Below are 13,454 nucleotides of genomic sequence, written 5' to 3' on the forward strand. Positions count from 1 at the left end.
AGTAACCTCTCCAATTTTCGACACCGCAAACTCCTTCCACTCTTATATCTCACCTCGATAGATGCTGGGGAATCTTTTCCGGAAGTAGACTATAGCCGGCAGCTTGGTGACTCCCCATTTCCGGGCGTAACGCGGGTCCGACATCTTGACGAACGTTATGTCCAGGTTGTCCGTCTCTCCGTCGATTTTCTCCAATTTTTCGTTGACCATTTCGCTCTCCTTGTGATTGTTCTCGTCTAGGGAGATACGCGATAACGATCGAACGATTAGCGATAGAACGAGTCGAGCGGTATGGCCGTGCTTGTAACTTACAGAAAAACACGGTGAGGAATTCATTCTCGTCGAGGAGTTTGTCCAGCATCTTTCTGTTCACCTCTTCGATCTCGTTCTTTATCTCAAACACATCCTGGGACGTAAGCCACTGGAGTACCTTGTCCTCTTGATTCAGATCACCGTCGTATATCAGCGGGGTCTTCTTCCGGAAGTACACGAGAGACGGAACGTTAAGGACGTTGTACTTTTCGGCCGCCTCGGCACTCGCTATCTTCACAAAGTCTATTCCGAAGAGATCGGCCTCTCCGTCGATCTTTTCGAGGGCTTCCATGATCTCGTCGCACTCCGGACAGTCCTCGTCGTCTGGAAAAATCGACGTGTTACACACCCGGACATCGTCAACGATACTAAACAACCCGGGTTAAAACGTACAGAAAAATACTGCCAGGAACGGTGACTCGTCCAAAAGGCGTTCGAGCATCCGGTCGTTGACGGATTCGATTTCGTCGGCGAGTTCCCGATTGTCGTCGTCGATCAGCCACTCCAGAACCGAGTCCTCGTTCTGCAAGTCACCTGGAATAACCGGCAAAGAGTCACTCGCGCGATTTCCACCTTCTGGCAAAATGCTGCAGAAGTGAAACCGCCAACTCCTACCTTCGAACAACAACGGATTGCCGTTCCTGAAGTAAACTAACGCCGGAAAAGTCTTGATGGAATATCGTTTCGCCAGCTGTGGGTCCTGGATCTTGACCATGTGGATGCCAAAGACGTCGCACTCGTCGTCGATCCTTTCCAAACCATCCAGTATCTCGTCACAAATGTGACAGTTCTGTTTGTCTGAAATGAAAAATCACGGTCATATCGGCATCGAGCCAATGTCCGACCGTTACTCACAAAAGTAGACCGCCAAGTACTGCGTATCCTCAACGGAAGCCTCCAGCATCACTCGCGTTATCAGTTCTATCCTGTCCTCGGTTTTCTGAGTGATCAACCACTGCAGGACTTCCTCCTCTTCGGAGAGCTCACCTACGATGAAAAATTTAGAATCTTATTACGATTAGTTCTGCAAGTGGATGGACGGGTGGTTCAAGGTGGATCATCTGACCTTCGAACACGTTCGGAGTCTGCTTTTCGAAGTAAACCAGCACCGGGAAGTCTGTGACTCCGTAGTCCTCGGCTATCTTGTAATCCTAGGAATGACAATGGGGCGTTAAAGAGAATGAAAGCTCTGGGTAAAGATAAGGTGACGAGAAAAGAGAGAAAGTAGACGCGACTTGACGAACCTGGGTCTTGACAAATGTAATACCATATCTGTCGCAATCGTCGTCGATGTTTTCAAGCTCCTCCAGAATACCGGCGCACTGTTCGCAGTCGTCGCTATCTGTGGAAAATACTTGAGAGTTAAAACAGAAAAAAGTACCGTCTCAGCTGTTGCTTTTCGTGAAGAAGATGCGTAAAGTGTACGATGGTACGGTATAATGATTAGTGATTATGTATAACGAACGTGATCAGAGTTGCGATGATCATCTATGTGCAATTAGTTTGTTCTTGCTGTTTTGTCGTGTGTGCAATCATGTGCTTGGATGATTTTGTATGAACGTGCCGATGATGAACGATGGACTGTTGGTGGTGTCGATGTTGCATGTTGAAGAGATAATTCTCATGAAATACCACACGCTCACACACAGACATTGAATTAAGGTAAATCTACGAAAACGCTACGGATCAACGGAACGACTGTGAGTGATCAAAACTAGGGGATCTAAACTATCGCATGCTTATTCGGTAACTCTAATAATACGTAGCTTCGCATGGGGATGATAGCATGCTGGAATTTTATTGGTTCTTGTTTTTTTTTCTTTTTTTTTCTTTGTAAATTAATATTCAGGAACATGGACGACGTGGCAAGGGGGGGGGGGATAAATTCGGTTGATCCTATAATACATCTGCCGCAGAGCGTTTATCTCCGCTAAAAATTGAACAACGTATTGTGCAATATGAAACTCTTGTATGTTGTTTGACTACAACGAACGAGTTCGGATAATCCTCCGGTAATATCCTGCACGCAAGGTGTGTAAAAATGGAAAATCGAACGGGGCACAAATGAGAAATATTAAACGTGGTCTTGATCATCGACAGTGGCGGGTCCAAGCTAATTGTGCGGACTTGCGAACGAAAACTGCGTACTACAAATTACTATATATACGAGTAAATTCAGACTGTATCAGGGTATACAGGGATCAGTTCTTGTACCATCGTTATCTTCAGCAACCTCGGCTTCGGTATTCTTCTGCATCTCCTGTTTGTGACGCATCTGCTTGCGATACGCTTTCGACTGGCACAAGTCGCAGAGAGTTCTGTTCCCTGCGGCATTCGTTTATAATCGTGTACAGCTTTGGTAGGAGGTAGAGTTAGACATTATTGCATTCACAAAGCGTCGCCGAAATGAATAGATTAATAATAATAATAATAATAATAATAATGGTAAACATAACGGTTACGATATCGTAACCAGAGGCTCGATTACACGCGTTGCGAACCAACGAACAATGTTCCGTAACTCTTTGCGCTTCACGCGCTATCGATTACATAAATCTGCTCGAATTTATGCGTGAACCACGCCGACAGTGTCAAACGATCGTTAAACCCTCGTCAGGAACACAGACATAGCTCTCCGTACTGGCTGCCGCAGAAATGGAAAATTGACAGAGCGAATCTAGCGTACGACAACGTATAAGGTATGACCGGAAAAAGTCGCGATGAGCGAAGTGCAAAGAATTCACGAACGCCAAGCGTCGCATTATCGTATACGTGTGAGATAACAATAATAAGCATGGTACTGGTACAGCCAGAGAGAGAGAGACTAAAGATACATTCCTGCTTGGCAGTTGGCAGCGGCCGTGGGACTGTCAGACTTACAAAAGTACACAGCCAGAGCATCCGATTCCCTGATAAGGTGGAGGAGGTCCTCGCCTTCGAGAGCCTCGATCACTTCGCCGAAAGGATCCTTCTGGGTCAAAAGCCACTGGAGAATTTGATCCTCGTCGTAGAGATCGCCTGCGACAAGGTGAAAGGTCAGTCGGGTTCGGACAGAGGATTATAGGATTATCTGGAAGGGTGATCCTACCTGCGTAGATCACAGGTTCCTTCGATCCCATTTTGAAGAAGAGAATTGCGGGCAAGGCGAAGACCCCGAACTCTTTTGACAGTTGCCTGTCGTCGATTTTCACGAAATTTATCCCTGCCCCGTCAGCCTCGTCGTCGATGTGCTCGATCTCCGCCAACACTCGACTACACTGCTTGCAGTCGTTGCTGTCTAAACATGGGTTAATTCTCTTCGTTAACCGCCCTTATTTGTCCCATCAATGTAGACGCTTTGGATACAACTTAAGAGTCAAAAAAAAAATAAAAAAAAAAATAAAATCGGTTCAAGTGATACATCCAGAAACGGTGTGAGTGAAACAACGTCTCTACTGTGCGACACAGAAATGTTACCGAGATAATAGCCTTGCTTTGACTCGTCGATTCATCCCCGAACTTACAAAAGAACACGGCCACGTAGTCGGACGTCTGGCGAATCTTGTGAAACATTTTACGATTCACGCGTTCGATGTGATCGGTGAGTTCCATGTTCTCGGGGTTGGTGAGCCAGTCGAGGATCTCCTCCTCGTCGTCGATGTCTCCGTCGTAGTTGATGTACTTCCCTTTACGGAAGTATGTGATGCCCGGCGGGTTACGGAAACCGTACTTCTTGGCCATCAGACGATCCTTCATCTGCACAATCTTGATGCCGTACTCCGCTGCCTCGTCGTCGATCAGCTCGAGGTGGCGAAGCACTCGGGGACTCTCCGGGTCCTCTTCCTTGTCTGAAAGTCGAAGGTTATTTCCTCTGGTTAGCAAGCTTTCGAGTCGGAATTGATTTCGACCTTTCGTACACACTCACAGAATATGACGGCCAGGAATTCCTTCGTCTCTATGTACCTGACCAGAGTCTCCCTGTCGATCTCTTCGATGCTGGCGTCGTTCTTCTGCTTCACCATCCATTCCAACACTTCGGCTTCGTCGAGAAGGTTACCTGGGATACAATACTGCGGTTTACTGCCATTCTCCTTGGCCGCCGGTATCCCCGGCGTTAATTCCTTGCAACTCAAAGACTATTAAACGCGGACAACGAATACTCTGAAAATCATTATACAAAGCAACAATTGGCTCGCTTTTGTAACGGTATACAATTCGTTACTCTTGTCGAATATATGTATATATAGATATTTGTGTATATACTCGGGTTTTTTTTCCCCTACAGACGGAACGATTCGCTTTTCTGGGTAATCGTTCTGGAATGGCTTTTGAACAGACTTTGCTTGCAATACAGGTATTTGTAAATTTATATATACATACGTATATGATATTTATTTATCGACTTTAGTCTCTGGCGACTTACCCTGTATAATTCCCGTTTTGCCCTCGACGCAGCGCCCCAAAGTTGAGAGAAGTCAAGTTCACGATACAAGATGTGTACCCTATTTTAGATAGAGGCATACCAAACCGGCGAAGAGGAACCCAGAGACAATGTGCAGCCACCGATATGCTTCCAAGTCCTTATTCGTTTATTATTCATCGTGTGTTATAGTGTGATGGAAGAAGAGCCAAGCGCTTCGTGATCTACTCAACTTCGTTTCATCTTCGTTTTAAAATTCACTCAAACTCGATTCAAATTCAATTTTCAAAAAGAAATCCTCTCATATCCGAGCTTGGCTCTCCTCGTTTTTGTACGATAATATCTATGTGTATGTCTTTGTGCATGTAACAAGATTTTCGAAGTCTCATGAAAAGTTTAACTCTCATTGTCAGCAGGGCCAAGCAAAGATAAAGGATGTAACGATTTAGTAGTAGGAAATATATTTATTCTCATATTATGTTTGTCATACATGTTGCGCTTATATGCATTAATAAGACTATAGATTGTTTCTTTATTTGTTTCTTGTTTTGTGTATTTGATTTTTTGTTAACGAGTTGTTGTTATTATGATTATTATTATTATTATTATTTTACGTGTACCTGCGTAACTCTAGTATAGTATAATGTATATTGTAGGTATATAGGTATGTATATATATATATATATATTATACGACCATCCGATTAAAATTTTACAATATACATTCACAGATTTAATGTATACTTTGCCGCAAAGTAAATTTCCCGATTGTTAAAAGATTTTTTAATTCACCATGTCGGGATTGTATTGTATATAACATATATGACCATACGATTACCGTACATCGTGTGCATACGTAACAATGAAAATTTTTTCTCACAAAACTTTCAACTTAAAATTTGACGGCAGAATTTCGACAAACACTTCGTTACACTTTCTCTACAATTTATTGTTCGATTAGCCATCTCGACGGTTGATAATCGATTTTTAAGTATGTACAGACGGTGACAATAGTTCAAGTAATTTAAGCACAAAACAATGTACGTTTATGTATTTTCGAGTGTCTGTGTATGCGTAAGAGCGTGCGCGTGTGCGTGTATGTGTGTGTGTGTGTGTGTGTGTGTGCGCGCATGTTCGTGTGTATCATTTTCATTCTCGATGTGCGCAAGGGTGTATACATCGATTTCATAATAATAATATTACATTATTTTAGGATAACAAGTTCCCTGATTTAATTTTTCATTGCTGTTAATTTGAAATAATCACCTTTACGTATTCCTAGCTCGGTGTCGTTTACTAATCAATTACTTTATTTCAATATAGCATCCTTTGAATCGGATGAAAAAGAAACTATAGAAACCCCATACGGAATAGGTTTTAGTGAACAATCTTGAGTAATTTATTTTTAACTCCTTTCCTTGGTTCATATAAATTTACTTCTCTATTCATTTAGGGACGGATATATTAGTATCGGTGATTTGGCAGGATTACTTTTTTTGTTTTTTTTTCCACAGTTTAGTTTTTTTTTTTTTTATCTTCCTTGTACGTAACAGTGATGAAAACAGAAATAGAACGATTTTCATGCGATGAAAATTTATCGTAGATAAATTATATGATACACAGATCTGTTCGCGTTTAAAATAATAAATAATAATTATTAACGGTTGGAGAGAAAGGGAAAAAAAAAATATTGATGATAGAAAACAAAGAGGAAGAGAAAGACAGAATTTAAATTTGAGCGACAACTGGTGCATGCTGCCAAGCGTGTGATACATACATGTGTGTACATACAAGTGTAATCAGGCTTATTAATAACATGTTTGTTAGAAATGATAATAAAATGGATAATATTGTTTGAAGAAAAATGAAAGGCACAATCGATTTTGCAATTACTGCATATTCTACATACTCCTGTGCGCCGATTTATGAATGATTCAACGATTCGACGCGTTCGGTGCACTTGATAAGACTGAATGATCGATCTACGGACTGAACTAATCACTTGTTTATTCTGAAAAATAAATCCAAGTACCATCGACTCATTCATAATAGAGCACGTTACGCGATGAAGTAAATAAAAATTTTTCAATGCACTAAGAATAATTAATAGCGAATAGATGAAGGATGACCTTTATAGTAAATGGAGGTTGATATTACAATAGTTAAAAATAATATTTATAACTCGGTATAATAGGTGAATAAATTGAAGTATATACATGTTTGTATATTAAATATATAGGAACACCGCATGATCTTTGCGTAACAAAATATCAACATTTGTCTGACTACGGGTATAAGAAAAAGTTGGGCAAAAATAAAAAAAAAAAAAAAATTAGAAAAACAACAGTGCAAAAGAACAAAGTTTGTAACATCGAAAGGAACGATAAATTGATCAAGAGTCGAAAAAAACTGAGAGAAAAAAAAAAAAAATTATCAAATAATATTCTCGACTCTTGTCTGCCCGCGAAAATATCATTTGACGACTATTGTGACGCGTTGAATAAAATTAATCAAGGTTAATTCATACATATAATATTTTATACAATTGACGATAAGTACGTACTCGCAGATTTTTTTATAGGTACATATACATATATGTACAGACTTGAGAATTCGATAATTGTACCGATCTTATCGACGATGATGACGTTCTCGACACGTATCAGTAATGGCAAATTGATTTCCTTATCAATAATAATGTCTCTTCATCAATTGCCGATATTCCCACCTCTCCTTTCGTACGTACAATATTGCGGGGTTTAATGTTGTTTTGATGTTTTCTGTTGCTCCTTTGAATATCCCGACTATCGACGTTGGTGTCACTCATGCTGACGATAAATTAGCCGATAATTGTTGATCGTCAATCGAAGCTTCCCGTCGCGTTAAAGAACTCTTGGCATTTTAACGACCGTCCGATTCGCAACCTAACGACGGGTTTGATTTTCCTCTATCCTCCTTTCCGTCTACACTCTCTTATCGAATTCCTTCGAAGGTTGTCGTCGGTATTCGTCTCCTCTCCGAGTCTCATAGTTCAAGGTCAAGGTCAAGGCCAAATACTCATCTCGCGCGATCAAACTGCGTTCTCAATGTTTCGGCTCTATCTGGCTCTCTCACGCATTCTCTCTCTCACTCTCTCTCTCTCTCTCTCACGCTCTCTTGCCATTTTTGCAACTCGACTCCCTTTTCCCTGCTTCTCTATCTCTGCATCCGTATTCATATCTCCTCATTCTCTCCCCCCCTCTCTCTCTCTCTCTCTCTCTCTCTTTCTCTTTCACTCTCCTTCTCTTGCCTCCCTCGCTCGATTTATCTCCCGTTTTTCTTGCCCTAGACCTTGATGAGGTACGGAATCCCAGCTACAACTGCAACATCCAGGCCCACGACTCTCATAGTATACGATTGATTATATACTTTTCACATTCGAATAATTACATCTTTCTTTTCACCTCATTTTCTATTTTGTTAATGTTATTTTTTTTTTTTTTTATTTATCGGATAAGCGTATGGATTATATTTCTCTTTTTATCTTTATCTTTATTAGATGGCTCAAATTCTGGATACTGCTGATACTGGGTTTTTTTATTTTTGTTTTTTAGCGTTACGTATAAGCATGCTCCATTCCGAGATAACAATATCGCGTATCGCGTATAGAACTTTATGATTTTAGGGATGGCCGAAGGACTCGCGGTAGTGCTGGCAGCCTAAAAACTCCACGTGACAATGCATAATTATGATATTCGTATAGTTTTTCTTCAATTTCACGTGACGTAAGTACGTAGTTATACATACATGCGTGTAATATAATAAAGGAAGGTCTGTTTGAACATGGATAAAAACGTCTACTCTTTTTCTACATCATCGTCGTCATCGTCGTCATCGTCATCATCATCATCCTCATCATCATCATCATCGTCGTCATCATCATAAACATCATCATCGCCATCATCCTCCTCCTCCTCCTCCTCTATACACATGTCTCGCAACGCCTCTGACTTTTTTTTATTATTATTCATTTATTACTATTATTATCATTATTATTATTATTATTATTATTATTTTCTTTTCTTTTCTTTTTTATTCTTCCTCTTTACTGTTTTTTTCCTAACCATTTCTCATCTCCGGCGAGTAATGAACGAGTCCCGACTAATTTAGGCGACCAGCACTGCTCCGATCCACTGCTCAGTAACCACTTCTGCGTGTACCCCGCGATGTATCTTCAAAGACCACGCAGCCGCGTGGCGCCTGCATCTGTGGTGGAACACGAAAGTGTCATGCCTACCACTTGGTGTGGTGGGCTTTCACTCGAAACTCGCGCACGATACTCAAATTTCTCTATGTATATATATTTGATTTTTGTTTGTTTGCTTGTTTTTTTTTTTTTTTTTTTTTTTTTTTTTTTAATTTTAATCTTTGATCTATTTTTCTTTTTCTTTTCAAGGTTTTCATATTTCTCTACGCGCGAGTTATACGTGCAAGCCCTGTGTGTTTTACTTTAATTTTTTTTTTTTTTTCGCTTTGTGCGTGTGTTAACATATATTACTCTGTACGGGAATATTTATCTATTTCATATGTGATATCACATAGAACGGTTACGGTTAAGTCCCTGCCCCTGAAAAAGGTACCGCACCCTCTAATAATTTTATCAACGAATATCGATATTTCGAGACAATTAGAAATGTACGAGAAATTTAATGCAACACGGGCAGTGACTTAATCCGCGATGAATTTATTTATCGAACGTGGGTGGGCTTGGTTTTTCACAGAGATGTACGGGTGTTGGCTTGAAAAATTAAAAACGGATGAAAGAAAAGAGGGTTAGCGTGGATGTATATATATATATATATATAGAGTTTGAGATGAAAGTGAAACGGGCCTCGGGTTTGAACGTTACTTGAATGAAAAAATGTTCGGCCGGGTTGCATTTGCGACTTTTGTGTGTTTACGGTTCGGTATCTACCACAACCAATTTAGATATTTACCACTTCCGAAGAATCCCTTTTTCCCCTTTCCTGATTTGCTCTCCTTAGCCGCGTTCGCCGTCGGAGAAGAAGGCGCGGCAGAGGCGAGGCTCGCCGCCGACTTTTTGCTGTCCTTTGCCGAGAGCTTGTTTATCGGCTTTAACGGCGGCGCAACCAGCTTTGCCGAAGTCACCGTTCTTGATTTCATACCGTGCTTGCTCGTTACCGGACTGGCCTTTGCGACTTTGGTGCCACGTGCCACTTCGGCTGGACAGCACTGGTAAGGCGCATAGGAAGGAATCGTGGGTTTCGCACTTTTACCGCCCATCCCGATGTAGAAACAGCCATCGCCTGCAGTCACCAAATATATGCGAGTCAGACAAGAGAATTGGCTAGCCTGTCGGGATAGTTTTTTTTGATTTTTTCAATCATCATCATCATCATCATCATCATCATCATCATCATCATCATCACCATCATCATCATCATCATCATTATCATTATCATCATCATCACTCTCAATGCGAGCATGGCAATATAAAGCAAAACGTGCAGTGAGTCAAATGTGGAAACGGAAAAAGAAAACGAAGAAAAAAATTAAGACGGAAGAGATGTGTGACGTAAAAATGTGTGAAAAAAAATTAAGGAATGAAATTCAAAATTATCGCAAGAAAGAAAAACGAAAACAATACTGTAACGACCAGTCTGTAAGGACCAGCCTCCGGTTTCTATACGTCGTCTGTACTTCGCATTATTATCGTGTGTGTGTGTGTGTGTGTCTGTGATAACAACGACAATAATCATAAATATTATAATAATCATAATAATAATAATAATAAAAGTCAGCAGTTAGTAGCAGGTGCGGAAGACGATGAAATATCACAATTTATTATTAAATATCTTCCGGAAACAATGAAAGAAAAAAAAAAAAAATTGTAAAATACGAAAGGTAATAACGACAGAATAAAAATGTTGCAATTTTGGTATTTGTTGTTATGTTTTTTTTTCTGTTTTTCTCTCAAACATTTGTGCTATTACTTCGACAGTTGCGTGTCGCGGGTGTCGGTTTTCTTTCTCATGCTCCGTTTGGTTCTCTTCTTTGGATAAAACTAGCAATTTCCTTTTTACCGTAGTTGGAAAATTGTGAAAAAAGAAAGGTAGATGAAGAAGAGGAGACAAGAACAAAAGTATGTAAAAAAAAAAAAAAAAAAAAACAGAAAAAGAACAAATCGCAAATGACAAATAGAGGTATATAGACACGGAGGCTAGTCCGATTCTCTCGACTACGAACTCGCCGCAGACGACGGCTGTCAAACTCACACGCGTTATTATTATATACTCAACAATCACACCTTTTTTTTTCTCATTATATGCAGCAGGTATGTCTGTACGTAGGCTGTGGCATACGGGGTATTTTCATACTCTATATACATTTATATACAAGGAATGACAACAATATGACTTGCAGGGTGATTTGTTTCTGATGTTATTTATTTTATTTACTTTTTTTTTTTTTGTTTTTTTTTTTTTTACGTTTGTCCTTTCTGCTTATTTTTTCTTAATTTTCTTATCACCGAGCATTTCATTCTACGGATGCAAAGCACATGCGTTGATCGGCATAGTATGTTAAAGTCGCGTTTACGGGAATATTTATAATGCGTATACATATAAGATGACTAAAGATGGTGCAAATACGCCACGCTGCAGCTTCGCTAATAGCAATATATATATATACATATATATATATATATATATATATACACATGTACCTATATCCTATAGGTATGTTCAAAAACTACGCTATCAGCCGATTTTCACCTGCCATGCATCGCAGAGTAGAGAGAGGACATTTTATATGCGCGAGGAATAGCCACGGTGAGGATGGTTCTGCCGTTTTTTAATACTTGTCGTTTTTTTTTTTTTTTTTTTTTTTTTACTTTCAATTCTCATCACTTTTCTCGAATGGGATCGCATCAAGGATTGCGTGGTTAGGCGAAATCTTCATGCGGTACGCCCTCTCCAGCCCAGCTCAACCGCGAGCAATGGGTAATCAACGTAAAGAAAAAAAAAATAAATAAATAAAATAAAAAAATAAAAAAACTATTTAAAAAAAAAACAACTCTATGTTCCTCATTAGATATATAGATATATATCCAGCAAACTTTTACTATCATTAATTAATTATTGAATGTATCATTCGATTATTATTCAACCATGTATAATATATTATCACTGAATATTATAATTCTACATATCACAAGTTGTTGTTTTTTTCATTCTCTTATTGTATTGGTTTAGAGGTTTTTTTTTCTGATTTAACTCTTGCTATTTTCATTTTCGTCACGATGCATTTTTTTTTTTTTTTTTTTTGTTGCTTTCTATTTTAAGGAATTATTATCACACTGCAGTTTCACACGAAGTCCGTATGGATAATAAATTGGCACACTTCGATGTCACGTATATTTATAACCTATCTACGATCTCCGTTTCTTCGTTGGTTTTCTTTTTTACCTTTATCTACGATTTTCTTCACCGCTTTGTTCACTGTTTTTACACTACCGGCACCCTCGACGTCGTCATCATCATCATCATCCTCATCATTATCACCATCGTCGTCGTCATCATCATCTTTATCGTCAGATTCATCATCTTCATCATCATCATCATCATCATCATCATCATCATCATCATCATCATCATCATCATCATTATCATAATTATCGTCATCATCGTCATCATCATCATCATCATCACTATCATTACCTGCATATTAATTAGTACCGGTCATGCACAGTGCAGACAGACGATAAAAACATTATTTACGTATGTAGTGTGCGAACGCAATTGGAGAAATGAAAAATGTAATCGAAAAAAAAGAGGAATTTGTGAATGTAAAATTGTTGTTCAGGATTTTGTATACACGTAACATAGTGTTTCATTATAATCGTATAATAAATGTTCGTATATATACTATATGTATATTATATGAATAACCCTCAGACTTATGGAATGAGTGTCTTTTTTTTTGCATAGATCATGATTCTTCCTAGTTGTTCTAAGCGGAGGGGCGCTTTTTTTTTGTTACAGAGTAACGTGTTACGTACATGCAAGTATTGTGTAACTGATAAAAAAAAAAATTATAGTTTGAGAAATAGATAAATTAAGCTGGTGATGCAGCGTCAGTGGTAAAGAAAAATAAGAAAGAAAAAACGATTTTAAAATAATAATAAAACGGCATAATAATTGTCAACCGAACAAAAGTATCGTTATTTCGTTATACCTGTAGATATATTGTGTATATCGAGTGAAAAAATACTGCTGTATCGCGAGAAATAAATCAAGAAATTGGTACACATCGAGAATAAAGGTAAAAAAAGCATCCAGCGCAACGTAACACAAGCCGCGATTATTATCGCAGAGATGAGAATAGTGAATAAAAAAAAGTAAAAAAAAAAAATACGTCGTGGAATACGAATTGCCGAAACGACGCGAAATTTGGGTGTAACTACGGTTTATGAAAGTCTACCTACGTAAAACTGTACCATAAATGCAGTAATAAATCACGTATCGAAGAATTTTAAATATAGCGATGGGCGGAGATGTGAAATTTCTTGTTAATTAATGAGTTAATTGATTAGATTAATGGCAGTGGCGTGATTGCCTGCTTATTTGTGTGTGTGTGTTTTGTCATGTATAATATGTATTAGGGTGTGTTGGGTATTATGTATAATTCATGGTGAACGCGATGGCGGAAGTGTAACCGGGGTAATGACCACAGCGTATGTGTTG

General features: G+C 39.0%; 1 protein-coding gene across 4 annotated transcripts in view; it reads right to left on the reverse strand.

Moving 5' to 3' along the window:
• Positions 1-13,454, reverse strand: part of LOC124174388 — a 28,371-nt gene that overhangs the window by 1,411 nt on the left and 13,506 nt on the right. For 2 of the 4 annotated variants that reach the window (XM_046553493.1, XM_046553494.1), the window contains 12 exons: positions 4,217-4,348; positions 3,816-4,139; positions 3,401-3,589; positions 3,193-3,330; positions 2,527-2,637; positions 1,557-1,654; positions 1,379-1,463; positions 1,168-1,299; positions 928-1,110; positions 706-846; positions 313-636; positions 54-236 (listed from right to left, as the gene is read on the reverse strand). In XM_046553493.1, coding sequence (XP_046409449.1) covers positions 54-236; positions 313-636; positions 706-846; positions 928-1,110; positions 1,168-1,299; positions 1,379-1,463; positions 1,557-1,654; positions 2,527-2,637; positions 3,193-3,330; positions 3,401-3,589; positions 3,816-4,139; positions 4,217-4,348 — 2,040 coding nt within the window. Of the gene's footprint in view, positions 1-53; positions 237-312; positions 637-705; positions 847-927; positions 1,111-1,167; positions 1,300-1,378; positions 1,464-1,556; positions 1,655-2,526; positions 2,638-3,150; positions 3,331-3,400; positions 3,590-3,815; positions 4,140-4,216; positions 4,349-13,454 lie in introns of all 4 variants that reach the window. The other 2 variants (XM_046553496.1, XM_046553495.1) reach the window with 2 other exon arrangements.

Source organism: Neodiprion fabricii, chromosome 1 (genome assembly GCF_021155785.1).
Source record: "Neodiprion fabricii isolate iyNeoFabr1 chromosome 1, iyNeoFabr1.1, whole genome shotgun sequence".
In the NCBI taxonomy this organism is placed as follows: domain Eukaryota; kingdom Metazoa; phylum Arthropoda; class Insecta; order Hymenoptera; family Diprionidae; genus Neodiprion; species Neodiprion fabricii.